At 45.6% G+C, this 13282-nt stretch overlaps 1 protein-coding gene across 1 annotated transcript in view; it reads right to left on the reverse strand.

Moving 5' to 3' along the window:
* Window positions 1-798: 798 nt before the first annotated feature.
* The window catches only part of matr3l1.1 (matrin 3-like 1.1), a 37467-nt gene continuing 24983 nt past the window's right edge, over window positions 799-13282 (reverse strand). The window contains 3 exon segments of the mRNA XM_071202815.1: window positions 799-903; window positions 2095-2216; window positions 12889-12959. Coding sequence (XP_071058916.1) covers window positions 868-903; window positions 2095-2216; window positions 12889-12959 — 229 coding nt within the window. The 3' untranslated portion in view covers window positions 799-867.

The raw sequence follows: 13282 nt of genomic DNA on the forward strand, positions 1-13282 counted from the left end.
TTTTAAAATCCTCCCAAAAAAAGCATTCATGTCACATGATCCCTGATCCTCTTCCGCTCCACGGCCTGCAGCTGCTTTCATCAGACGGTTACCACGTGCGGCGATACGAAAGAAAACACTCCCTCCGTTGCCTCCTGCTGAAACCTGTGCACGGCGTCCTTTGATGAACGGGACGATGTGCAGCGAGGCGCCTTTATGGATAACAGAACGCCCGACAGGCAGATCAATAATAGTCCGTTGATAGCGTTTTTCGCTCATTATATCACGGCTAAGAACCAATCAGATTGCTTGACTTGTCCATTTTATAAATATATATACACACTACGACAAGCTGCAGGTATTAGTGATTTTATTTCTATATAACATCAACGGATGTGCCTGAAGGCTGCCTCGGGTCCTTCATCAAGACCTCTTGGGCCACATATAGACTTGATCTGCAGTGTTTTTATCCTCTCTTTCAGAAGCACCTGGAGAAAGAGCAGAGCCGTGCGGAGAAGAAGAAAGGGAAGAAGACCACGTCGTAGAAAAATAGCCTTTTTTAAATGTCAGCTTGTTCATAGATCCGTCTCACGCTCACATGTTTAAGTAAAGATATCGATGTTCAACATTTTGGGTTAGCTTAGCATAATGAGTGTAAACTGTTAGCATGGTTTGTGGTGGAAGTAACGCTTACATCCAGACAGTGTATCCATCCGCTGAATGAGAGAGAAAGTAGTTCCAGCGTGTTGTTAGACTTCACTTTCTGTACACGAACGTCATTGTGTTTTTTTTATTAAACAAACCAGTTGAACAAACGCGTTATTTTCTCATGTTTTACTTCAAAGAAATTCACATGAATAAAAACAGAACACTTTCTCTCAGCGGGTTTCAGGCTGGGCTCCACGGATCTCTGCCCGTCTGCTCCTGGAAAACAAAGACAAATATGCCTGTTAGTCGCCGCTCAGGGAAAGGGGAGGAGCTTAACTCTGAAGGCCTGTACGGCACCTGGCGTAAAGGAATATAACGGAGGTGAGAGCATTGGGAGGTTTTATTTACCACAGGGAAACATCCTTTATATCAACAATAAATATTAATACATATAACGAGAAGCTGCAGTGATTAGTTCTTGATGTAGCCATCAACAGCTGGTTCTATTTTCAGATTTCCTAATTTCTTATTTGTTTTTAAAGATAATTATCTATTTATTTACTGTACTTGATTCTTTGCCTTCCTTTGTGAGGCAACAAGGAGGAGAGGATTATAAAGGTGCTCTGCTCTGGACTCGCGACTCGCTGCAGTTCGACTGAGCTCAGTTTCATTTCTCTCCGCTGCGCCTCAGATCGTCTCCAGGTTTCACTCGGAGAGGATCAACATCTGAGTTTAAGGAAACTTCATTCCTACTTTGTACCCGAGGTGGGAAGTGACAAAGTACAGTTACTCAAGTCATGGGCGAAGGAAGCATCCTGAAAGGGGGGGCGACATCTTTAATGGGGGGGTTTTGGGGGTCCCTCCCACGAAAAGAAAATAGATGTGGTGCATTCTGGGGTTTGATGCTTCTGTGGCTACACTAGCATCAGGAAAACGATGGGTGCATTTTGTAATTTCATCCAGTCGTAAAGAAAGGAAACATATTTGATGCTTCCTGTTCGATACCCCACTGACCTCCTCAACACTCTGGATGAGGGTCCACATCCCCACTGACTCTGAGCTCTCCTCTCCCTTTCTCCTCTCACCTCAGCACCGACCTCTCCACGGTCCCTGCTCTGCCTCATATAATGGCTGCGACGCCCATGACTTAAGTACAATTTTGGGTACTTTTACTTTACTTGAGTATTTCCATTTTATGCTGCTTTGTATTCTCCTCCACTACAGGTCAGAGCTCAACACTACTTCTACTTTTACTCAAGTACAAGATCTGAATACTTCTATTTATTACCACGAGTTTGAATGGTCAAATAACTTCTGAGTTAAAGAAGGGAAAGAGCATTGAACGATTTTACAGGATCGACCCAGATGAGATCATGAATTCCTTCCTCGAGTAAAACACGATCAACATGTTATTGTTCCGTCTCTTAAAGCAAACCTTTACCCGACAGAAAGTTAAGTATGTGTGACCTGGTACTTCCTGTAGTGCTCCAGGCTGCTGCAGTGCGTCACTTTAGCCTCGTCTTCATCAGCGTAGATCAGCTGACACAAGTTACAGAGATATCCCACGACCGGCCGGACGAACTCCACTCCTGAAACACACGCACGTAGTAATGAGATAAGAACAGGTTGTATTATAGCACGAAGTCCCAGTGTGGTAAAACACGGGCGAAGTCTAACCGGTCGTAATACAGAGCCCTGAAACCACGTAGGTCGTAGAATAGCTTCAAAGTCGTTCTGAAATAGTTGTAAAAAGTCATAGTTTATTTTGTGGTAAAAATATAAATATAGAAGAGTCACAAAATACATTTATTTGTAATGTAAGTTTAAGAAGCTCTGGTTTATCTTAGATACACAAAGTGATGGTGTCGTGTGTTGAGACTAATGAGAAGAAGTCCTCGTTTGTCGTACGAACTATAAAATACGTCGGAAACAGAAGTGACAGTTCAGTGAAATACAGCATGTCGTGCTCCTCCAGAACCCTGAGCATCAACGTTGTTGTTTACGTCAGGAGACGGCTTGTATACGGGCATCATGTTGTGTACGTCAGGAGACAGCTTGTATACGGGCATCATGTTGTTGTTTACGTCAGGAGACAGCTTGTATACGGGCATCATGTTGTTGTTTACGTCAGGAGACAGCTTGTATACGGCATCATGTTGTTGTTTACGTCAGGAGACAGCTTGTATACGGGCGTCATGTTGTTGTTTACGTCAGGAGACAGCTTGTATACGGCGTCATGTTGTTGTTTACATCACGTCGTTGTTTACGTCAGTAGACAGCTTGTATACGGCGTCATGTTGTTGTTTACGTCACATCGTTGTTTACGTCAGGAGACAGCTTGTATACGGGCGTCATGTTGTTTTTACGTCAGGAGACAGCTTGTATACGGCGTCATGTTGTTGTTTACATCACGTCGTTGTTTACGTCAGTAGACAGCTTGTATACGGCGTCATGTTGTTGTTTACGTCACATCGTTGTTTACGTCAGGAGACAGCTTGTATACGGCGTCACGTCGTTGTTTACGTCAGGAGACAGCTTGTATACGGCGTCATGTTGTTGTTTACGTCACGTCGTTGTTTACGTCAGGAGACAGCTTGTATACGGCGTCACGTCGTTGTTTACGTCAGGAGACAGCTTGTATACGGTGTCATGTTGTTGTTTACGTCACGTCGTTGTTACGTCAGGAGACAGCTTGTATACGGGCATCATGTTGTTGTTTACGTCAGGAGACAGCTTGTATACGGCGTCACGTCGTTGTTTACGTCAGGAGACAGCTTGTATACGGCGTCATGTTGTTGTTTACGTCACGTCGTTGTTTACGTCAGGAGACAGCTTGTATACGGCGTCATGTTGTTGTTTACGTCACGTCGTTGTTTACGTCAGGAGACAGCTTGTATACGGCGTCATGTTGTTGTTTACGTCAGGAGACAGCTTGTATACGGCGTCATGTTGTTGTTTACGTCAGGAGACAGCTTGTATACGGCGTCATGTTGTTGTTTACGTCAGGAGACAGCTTGTATACGGGCATTATGTTGTTGTTTACGTCAGGAGACAGCTTGTATACGGCGTCATGTTGTTTACGTCAGGAGACAGCTTGTATACGGGCATCATGTTGTTGTTTACGTCAGGAGACAGCTTGTATACGGCGTCATGTTGTTGTTTACGTCACGTCGTTGTTTACGTCAGGAGACAGCTTGTATACGGCGTCACGTCGTTGTTTACGTCAGTAGACAGCTTGTATACGGCGTCATGTTGTTGTTTACGTCACGTCGTTGTTTACGTCAGGAGACAGCTGTATACGGCGTCACGTCGTTGTTTACGTCAGGAGACAGCTTGTATACGGCGTCATGTTGTTGTTTACGTCACGTCGTTGTTTACGTCAGGAGACAGCTTGTATACGGCGTCACGTCGTTGTTTACGTCAGGAGACAGCTTGTATACGGCGTCATGTTGTTGTTTACGTCACGTCGTTGTTTACGTCAGGAGACAGCTTGTATACGGGCATCATGTTGTTGTTTACGTCAGGAGACAGCTTGTATACGGCGTCATGTTGTTGTTTACGTCACGTTGTTGTTTACGTCAGGAGACAGCTTGTATACGGGCATCATGTTGTTGTTTACGTCACGTCGTTGTTGTTTACGTCAGGAGACAGCTTGTATACGGGCATCATGTTGTTGTTTACGTCAGGAGACAGCTTGTATACGGCGTCACGTCGTTGTTTACGTCAGGAGACAGCTTGTATACGGCGTCATGTTGTTGTTTACGTCACGTCGTTGTTTACGTCAGGAGACAGCTTGTATACGGGCATCATGTTGTTGTTTACGTCAGGAGACAGCTTGTATACGGGCGTCATGCTGTTGTTTACGTCACGTTGTTGTTTACGTCAGGAGAGACAGCTTGTATACGGGCATCATGTGTTGTTTACGTCAGGAGACAGCTTGTATACGGGCATCATGTTGTTGTTTACGTCAGGAGACAGCTTGTATACGGGCATCATGTTGTTGTTTACGTCAGGAGACAGACCTTGTATACGGCATCATGTTGTTGTTTACGTCAGGAGACAGCTTGTATACGGGCGTCATGTTGTTTACGTCAGGAGACAGCTTGTATACGGCGTCATGTTGTTGTTTACATCACGTCGTTTTTACGTCAGTAGACAGCTTGTATACGGCGTCATGTTGTTGTTTACGTCACATCGTTGTTTACGTCAGGAGACAGCTTGTATACGGCGTCACGTCGTTGTTTACGTCAGGAGACAGCTTGTATACGGCGTCATGTTGTTGTTTACGTCACGTCGTTGTTTACGTCAGGAGACAGCTTGTATACGGCGTTACGTCAGGAGACAGCTTGTATACGGTGTCATGTTGTTGTTTACGTCACGTCGTTGTTTACGTCAGGAGACAGCTTGTATACGGGCATCATGTTGTTGTTTGCGTCAGGAGACAGCTTGTATACGGCGTCACGTCGTTGTTTACGTCAGGAGACAGCTTGTATACGGCGTCATGTTGTTGTTTACGTCACGTCGTTGTTTACGTCAGGAGACAGCTTGTATACGGGCATCATGTTGTTGTTTACGTCAGGAGACAGCTTGTATACGGGCGTCATGTTGTTGTTTACGTCAGGAGACAGCTTGTATGCGGGCCAATGTTGTTTACGTCAGGAGACAGCTTGTATACGGGCATCATGTTTGTTTACGTCAGGAGACAGCTTGTATACGGGCATCATGTTGTTGTTTACGTCAGGAGACAGCTTGTATACGGGCATCACGTTGTTGTTTACGTCAGGAGACAGCTTGTATACGGCATCATGTTGTTGTTTACGTCACGTCGTTGTTTACGTCAGGAGACAGCTTGTATACGGCGTCATGTTGTTGTTTACGTCAGGAGACAGCTTGTATACGGCGTCATGTTGTTGTTTACGTCACGTCGTTGTTTACGTCAGGAGACAGCTTGTATACGGCGTCACGTCGTTGTTTACGTCAGGAGACAGCTTGTATACGGTGTCATGTTGTGTTTACGTCACGTCGTTGTTTACGTCAGGAGACAGCTTGTATACGGGCATCATGTTGTTGTTTACGTCAGGAGACAGCTTGTATACGGCGTCACGTCGTTGTTTACGTCAGGAGACAGCTTGTATACGGCGTCATTTGTGTTGTTACGTCAGGAGACAGCTTGTATACGGGCATTATGTTGTTGTTTACGTCAGGAGACAGCTTGTATACGGGCGTCATGCTGTTGTTTACGTCACGTTGTTGTTTACGTCAGGAGACAGCTTGTATACGGGCATCATGTTGTTGTTTACGTCACGTCGTTGTTTACGTCAGGAGACAGCTTGTATACGGGCATCATGTTGTTTACGTCAGGAGACAGCTTGTATACGGCGTCACGTCGTTGTTTACGTCAGGAGACAGCTTGTATACGCCGTCATGTTGTTGTTTACGTCACGTCGTTGTTTACGTCAGGAGACAGCTTGTATACGGGCATCATGTTGTGTTTACGTCAGGAGACAGCTTGTATACGGCGTCATGTTGTTGTTTACGTCAGGAGACAGCTTGTATACGGGCATCATGTTGTTGTTTACGTCAGGAGACAGCTTGTATACGGGCATCATGTTGTTGTTTACGTCAGGAGACAGCTTGTATACGGGCATCATGTTGTTGTTTACGTCAGGAGACAGCTTGTATACGGCATCATGTTGTTGTTTACGTCAGGAGACAGCTTGTATACGGGCGTCATGTTGTTGTTTACGTCAGGAGACAGCTTGTATACGGCGTCATGTTGTTGTTACATCACGTCGTTGTTTACGTCAGTAGACAGTTGTATACGGCGTCATGTTGTTGTTTACGTCACATCGTTGTTTACGTCAGGAGACAGCTTGTATACGGCGTCACGTCACGTCGTTGTTTACGTCAGGAGACAGCTTGTATACGGCGTCATGTTGTTGTTTACGTCACGTCGTTGTTTACGTCAGGAGACAGCTTGTATACGGCGTCACGTCGTTGTTACGTCAGGAGACAGCTTGTATACGGTGTCATGTTGTTGTTTACGTCACGTCGTTGTTTACGTCAGGAGACAGCTTGTATACGGGCATCATGTTGTTGTTTACGTCAGGAGACAGCTTGTATACGGCGTCACGTCGTTGTTTACGTCAGGAGACAGCTTGTGTATACGGCGTCATGTTGTTGTTTACGTCACGTCGTTGTTTACGTCAGGAGACAGCTTGTATACGGCGTCATGTTGTTGTTTACGTCACGTCGTTGTTTACGTCAGGAGACAGCTTGTATACGGCGTCATGTTGTTGTTTACGTCAGGAGACAGCTTGTATACGGCGTCATGTTGTTGTTTACGTCAGGAGACAGCTTGTATACGGCGTTGTTGTTGTTTACGTCACGGAGACAGCTTGTATACGGGCATCATGTTGTGTTTACGTCAGGAGACAGCTTGTATACGGCGTCATGTTGTTGTTTACGTCAGGAGACAGCTTGTATACGGGCATCATGTTGTTGTTTACGTCAGGAGACAGCTTGTATACGGCGTCATGTTGTTGTTTACGTACGTCGTTGTTTACGTCAGGAGACAGCTTGTATACGGCGTCACGTCGTTGTTTACGTCAGTAGACAGCTTGTATACGGCGTCATGTTTTGTTTACGTCACGTCGTTGTTTACGTCAGGAGACAGCTTGTATACGGCGTCACGTCGTTGTTTACGTCAGGAGACAGCTTGTATACGGCGTCATGTTGTTGTTTACGTCACGTCGTTGTTTACGTCAGGAGACAGCTTGTATACGGCGTCACGTCGTTGTTTACGTCAGGAGACAGCTTGTATACGGCGTCATGTTGTTGTTTACGTCACGTCGTTGTTTACGTCAGGAGACAGCTTGTATACGGGCATCATGTGTTGTTTACGTCAGGAGACAGCTTGTATACGGGCGTCATGTTGTTGTTTACGTCACGTTGTTGTTTACGTCAGGAGACAGCTTGTATACGGGCATCATGTTGTTGTTTACGTCACGTCGTTGTTTACGTCAGGAGACAGCTTGTATACGGGCATCATGTTGTGTTTACGTCAGGAGACAGCTTGTATACGGCGTCACGTCGTTGTTTACGTCAGGAGACAGCTTGTATACGGCGTCATGTTGTTGTTTACGTCACGTCGTTGTTTACGTCAGGAGACAGCTTGTATACGGGCATCATGTTGTTGTTTACGTCAGGAGACAGCTTGTATACGGGCGTCATGCTGTTGTTTACGTCACGTTGTTGTTTACGTCAGGAGACAGCTTGTATACGGGCATCATGTGTTGTTTACGTCAGGAGACAGCTTGTATACGGGCATCATGTTGTTGTTTACGTCAGGAGACAGCTTGTATACGGCGTCACGTCGTTGTTTACGTCAGGAGACAGCTTGTATACGGCGTCATGTTGTTGTTTACGTCACGTCGTTGTTTACGTCAGGAGACAGCTTGTATACGGGCATCATGTTGTTGTTTACGTCAGGAGACAGCTTGTATACGGGCATCATTGTTGTTGTTTACGTCAGGAGACAGCTTGTATACGGGCATCATGTTGTTGTTTACGTCAGGAGACAGCTTGTATACGGCATCATGTTGTTGTTTACGTCAGGAGACAGCTTGTATACGGGCGTCATGTTGTTGTTTACGTCAGGAGACAGCTTGTATACGGCGTCATGTTGTTGTTTACATCACGTCGTTGTTTACGTCAGTAGACAGCTTGTATACGGCGTCATGTTGTTGTTTACGTCACATCGTTGTTTACGTCAGGAGACAGCTTGTATACGGCGTCACGTCGTTGTTTACGTCAGGAGACAGCTTGTATACGGCGTCATGTTGTTGTTTACGTCACGTCGTTGTTTACGTCAGGAGACAGCTTGTATACGGCGTTACGTCAGGAGACAGCTTGTATACGGTTGTCATGTGTGTTGTTTACGTCACGTCGTTGTTACGTCAGGAGACAGCTTGTATACGGGCATCATGTTGTTGTTTACGTCAGGAGACAGCTTGTATACGCGTCACGTCGTTGTTTACGTCAGGAGACAGCTTGTATACGGCGTCATGTGTTGTTTACGTCACGTCGTTGTTTACGTCAGAGAGACAGCTTGTATACGGGCATCATGTTGTTGTTTACGTCAGGAGACAGCTTGTATAGGCGTCATGTGTTGTTTACGTCAGGAGACAGCTTGTATACGGGCATCATGTTGTTTACGTCAGGAGCAGCTTGTATACGGGCATCATGTTGTGTTTACGTCAGGAGACAGCTTGTATACGGGCATCATGTTGTTGTTTACGTCAGGAGACAGCTTGTATACGGGCATCACGTTGTTGTTTACGTCAGGAGACAGCTGTATACGGCATCATGTTGTTGTTTACGTCACGTCGTTGTTTACGTCAGGAGACAGCTTGTATACGGGCGTCATGTTGTTGTTTACGTCAGGAGACAGCTTGTATACGGCGTCATGTTGTTGTTTACGTCACGTCGTTGTTTACGTCAGGAGACAGCTTGTATACGGCGTCACGTCGTTGTTTACGTCAGGAGACAGCTTGTATACGGTGTCATGTTGTTGTTTACGTCACGTCGTTGTTTACGTCAGGAGACAGCTTGTATACGGGCATCATGTTGTTGTTTACGTCAGGAGACAGCTTGTATACGGCGTCACGTCGTTGTTTACGTCAGGAGACAGCTTGTATACGGCGTCATGTTGTGTTTACGTCAGGAGACAGTTGTATACGGGCATTATGTTGTGTTACGTCAGGAGACAGCTTGTATACGGGCGTCATGCTGGTTTACGTCACGTTGTTGTTTACGTCAGGAGACAGCTTGTATACGGGCATCATGTTGTTGTTTACGTCACGTCGTTTGTTTACGTCAGGAGACAGCTTGTATACGGGCATCATGTTGTTTACGTCAGGAGACAGCTTGTATACGGCGTCACGTCGTTGTTTACGTCAGGAGACAGCTTGTATACGCCGTCATGTTGTTGTTACGTCACGTCGTTGTTTACGTCAGGAGACAGCTTGTATACGGGCATCATGTTGTTGTTTACGTCAGGAGACAGCTTGTATACGGGCGTCATGTTGTTGTTTACGTCAGGAGACAGCTTGTATACGGGCATCATGTTGTTGTTTACGTCAGGAGACAGCTTGTATACGGGCATCATGTTGTTGTTTACGTCAGGAGACAGCTTGTATACGGGCATCATGTTGTTGTTTACGTCAGGAGACAGCTTGTTATACGGCATCATGTTGTTGTTTACATCACGTCGTTGTTTACGTCAGTAGACAGCTTGTATACGGCGTTCATGTTGTTGTTTACGTCACGTCATTGTTTTACGTCAGGAGACAGCTTGTATACGGGCATCATGTTGTTGTTTACGTCATGAGACAGCTTGTATACGGGCATCATGTTGTTGTTTACGTCAGGAGACAGCTTGTACACGGTCGTCATGTTGTTGTTTTACGTCAGGAGACAGCTTGTATACGGCGTCATGTCGTTGTTTTACGTCAGGAGACAGCTTGTATACGGCGTCATGTTTTTGTTTACGTCACGTCGTTGTTTACGTCAGGAGACAGCTTGTATACGGCGTCATGTTGTTCTTTACGTCACGTCGTTGTTTACGTCAGGAGACAGCTTGTATACGCCGTCATGCTGTTGTTTACGTCACGTCGTTGTTTACGTCAGGAGACAGCTTGTATACGGCATCATGTTGTTGTTTACGTCAGGAGACAGCTTGTATACGGGCGTCATGCTGTTTGTTTACGTCATGAGACAGCTTGTATACGGGCGTCATGTTGTTTTTTACGTCATGAGACAGCTTGTATACTGGTGTCATGTTGTTGTTTACGTCACGTTGTTGTTTACGTAAGGAGACAGCTTGTACACGGGCCATCATGTTGTTGTTTACGTCAGGAGACAGCTTGTATACGGGCGTCATGTTGTTTGTTTACGTCACGTTGTTGTTTACGTCAGGGAGACAGCTTGTATACGGGCATCATGTTTGTGTTTACGTCAGGAGACAGCTTGTATACGGGCGTCATGCTGTTGTTTACGTCAGGAGACAGCTTGTATACGGGCGTCATGTTGTTGTTTACGTCAGGAGACAGCTTGATACGGGCGTCATTTGTTGTTTACGTCACGTTGTTGTTTACGTCAGGAGACAGCTTGTAACACGGGCATCATGTTTGTTGTTTACGTCAGGAGACAGCTTGTATACGGGCATCATGATTGTTGTTTACGTCAGGAGACGCTTGTTAACGGGTCGTCATGTTGTTGTTTACGTCATGTTGTTGTTTACGTCTGGAGACATCTTGTATACGGGCATCATGTTGTTGTTTACGTCAGGAGACAGCTTGTATACGGGCCGTCATGCTGTTGTTTACGTCAGGAGACAGCTTGTATACGGGCGTCATTGTTGTGGTTTACGTCAGGAGACAGCTTGTATAACGGGCGTCATGTTTGTTGTTTACGTCACGTTGTTGTTTACGTCAGGAGACAGCTTGTACACGGGCATCATGTTGTTGTTTACGTCAGGAGACAGCTTGTATACGGGCATCATGTTGTTGTTTACGTCAGGAGACAGGCTTGTACACGGGCATCATTTGTTGTTTACGTCAGAGACAGCTTGTATACGGGCATCATGTTGTTGTTTACGTCACGTCGTGGTTTACGTCAGGAGACAGCTTGTATACGGGCGTCACGTCGTGTTACGTCAGGAGACAGCTTGTATACGGCGTCATGTTGTTCTTTACGTCACTCGGTGTTTACGTCAGGAGACAGCTTGTATACGCCGTCAAGTTTGTTGTTTACGTCAACGTCGTTGTTTACGTCAGGAGGACAGCTTGTATACGGGCATCATGTTGTTGTTTACGTCAGGAGACAGCTTGTATACGGGCGTCATGTTGTTGTTTACGTCAGGAGACGGCTTGTATACGGGCGTCATGTTGTTGTTTACGTCATGAGACAGCTTGTATACTGGTGTCATGTTGTTGTTTACGTCACGTTGTTGTTTACGTCAGGAGACAGCTTGTACACGGGCATCATGTTGTTGTTTACGTCAGGAGACAGCTTGTATACGGGCGTCACGTTGTTGTTTGCGTCAGGAGACAGCTTGTATACGGGCATCATGTTGTTGTTTACGTCAGGGAGACAGCTTGTATACGGGCATCATGTTGTTGTTTACGTCAGGAGACAGCTTGTATACGGGCATCATGTTGTTGTTTACGTCAGTAGACAGCTTGTATACGGCGTCATGTTGTTGTTTACGTCACGTCGTTGTTTACGTCAGGAGACAGCTTGTATACGGCGTCATGTTGTTGTTTTACGTCACGTCGTTGTTTACGTCAGGAGACAGCTTGTATACGGGCATCATGTTGGTTGTTTTACGTCATGAGACAGCTTGTATACGGGCATCATGTTGTTGTTTACGTCATCAAAGCTTGTATACGGGGCATCATGTTGTTGTTTACGTCAGGAGACAGCTTGTATACGGCGTCATGTTGTTGTTTACGTCAGGAGCAGCTTGTACGGCGTCATGTTGTTTACGTCACGTCGTTGTATACGGCGTCATGTTGTTGTTTACGTCACGATCGTTGTTTACGTCAGGAGACAGCTTGTATACGGCGTCATGTTTTGTTTACGTCAGGAGACAGCTTGTATACGGGCGTCATGCTGTTGTTTACCGTCAGGAGAGACAGCTTGTATACGGGCATCATGTTGTTGTTTACGTCATGAGACAGCTTGTATACGGGCGTCATGCTGTTGTTTACGTCATGAGACAGCTTGTATACGGCGTCATGTTGTTTGTTTACGTCAGGAGACAGCTTGTATACGGGCGTCATGCTGTTGTTTACGTCAGGAGACAGCTTGTATACGGCGTCATGTTGTTGTTTACGTCATGAGACAGCTTGTATACGGGCGTCATGTTGTTGTTTACGTCATGAGGACAGCTTGTATGTTGTTGTTTACGTCACGTCGTTGTTACGTCAGGAGACAGCTTGTATACGGGCATCATGTTGTTGTTTACGTCAGGAGACAGGCTTGTATACGGGCATCATTGTTGTTGTTACGTCAGGAGACAGCTTGTATACGGCGTCATGTTGTTGTTTACGTCACGTCGTTGTTTACGTCAGGAGACAGCTTGTATACGCCGTCATGTTGTTGTTTACGTCAGGAGAGGTCTTGTTTACGGCGTCATGTTGTTGTTGATATATCTTTATAAACAAGATCAGAGTATATATACACAGTATTCCTCACCAACAGGTCCCGATGGGTTCTGCTGCTTCAGCGCCCCCTGCTGGTTCGCTCTGCAGCTCCTCGGAAGCTTCCTACAGACACGTCACAGAGCGTCAGAATACAACACGTTCAGAATAACAACATGTCCTAGAAAACCCTTCATGCTCACAAGTCGCTTCCTTGTGCTCACGAGGACAGGTACCCGTCCAGCCCCTGATAGTGATATTTGTGATCTTGGGATGTATAAATTAGGGATGCCAGCGATTATTCGATTATTCGAATATTCGCTACAGTCTCCATAATCGAATATTATTTTTAAAAATCGATTTTATCTATATATTCTTTTTTTATTATTATATATATGCTAATAATAGTAATAGTATTAATAATTGTAAATGGTCATTGGTCACACCAC

The sequence above is a fragment of the Pseudochaenichthys georgianus genome, unplaced genomic scaffold (assembly GCF_902827115.2).
Source record: "Pseudochaenichthys georgianus unplaced genomic scaffold, fPseGeo1.2 scaffold_996_arrow_ctg1, whole genome shotgun sequence".
Lineage (NCBI taxonomy): Eukaryota > Metazoa > Chordata > Actinopteri > Perciformes > Channichthyidae > Pseudochaenichthys > Pseudochaenichthys georgianus.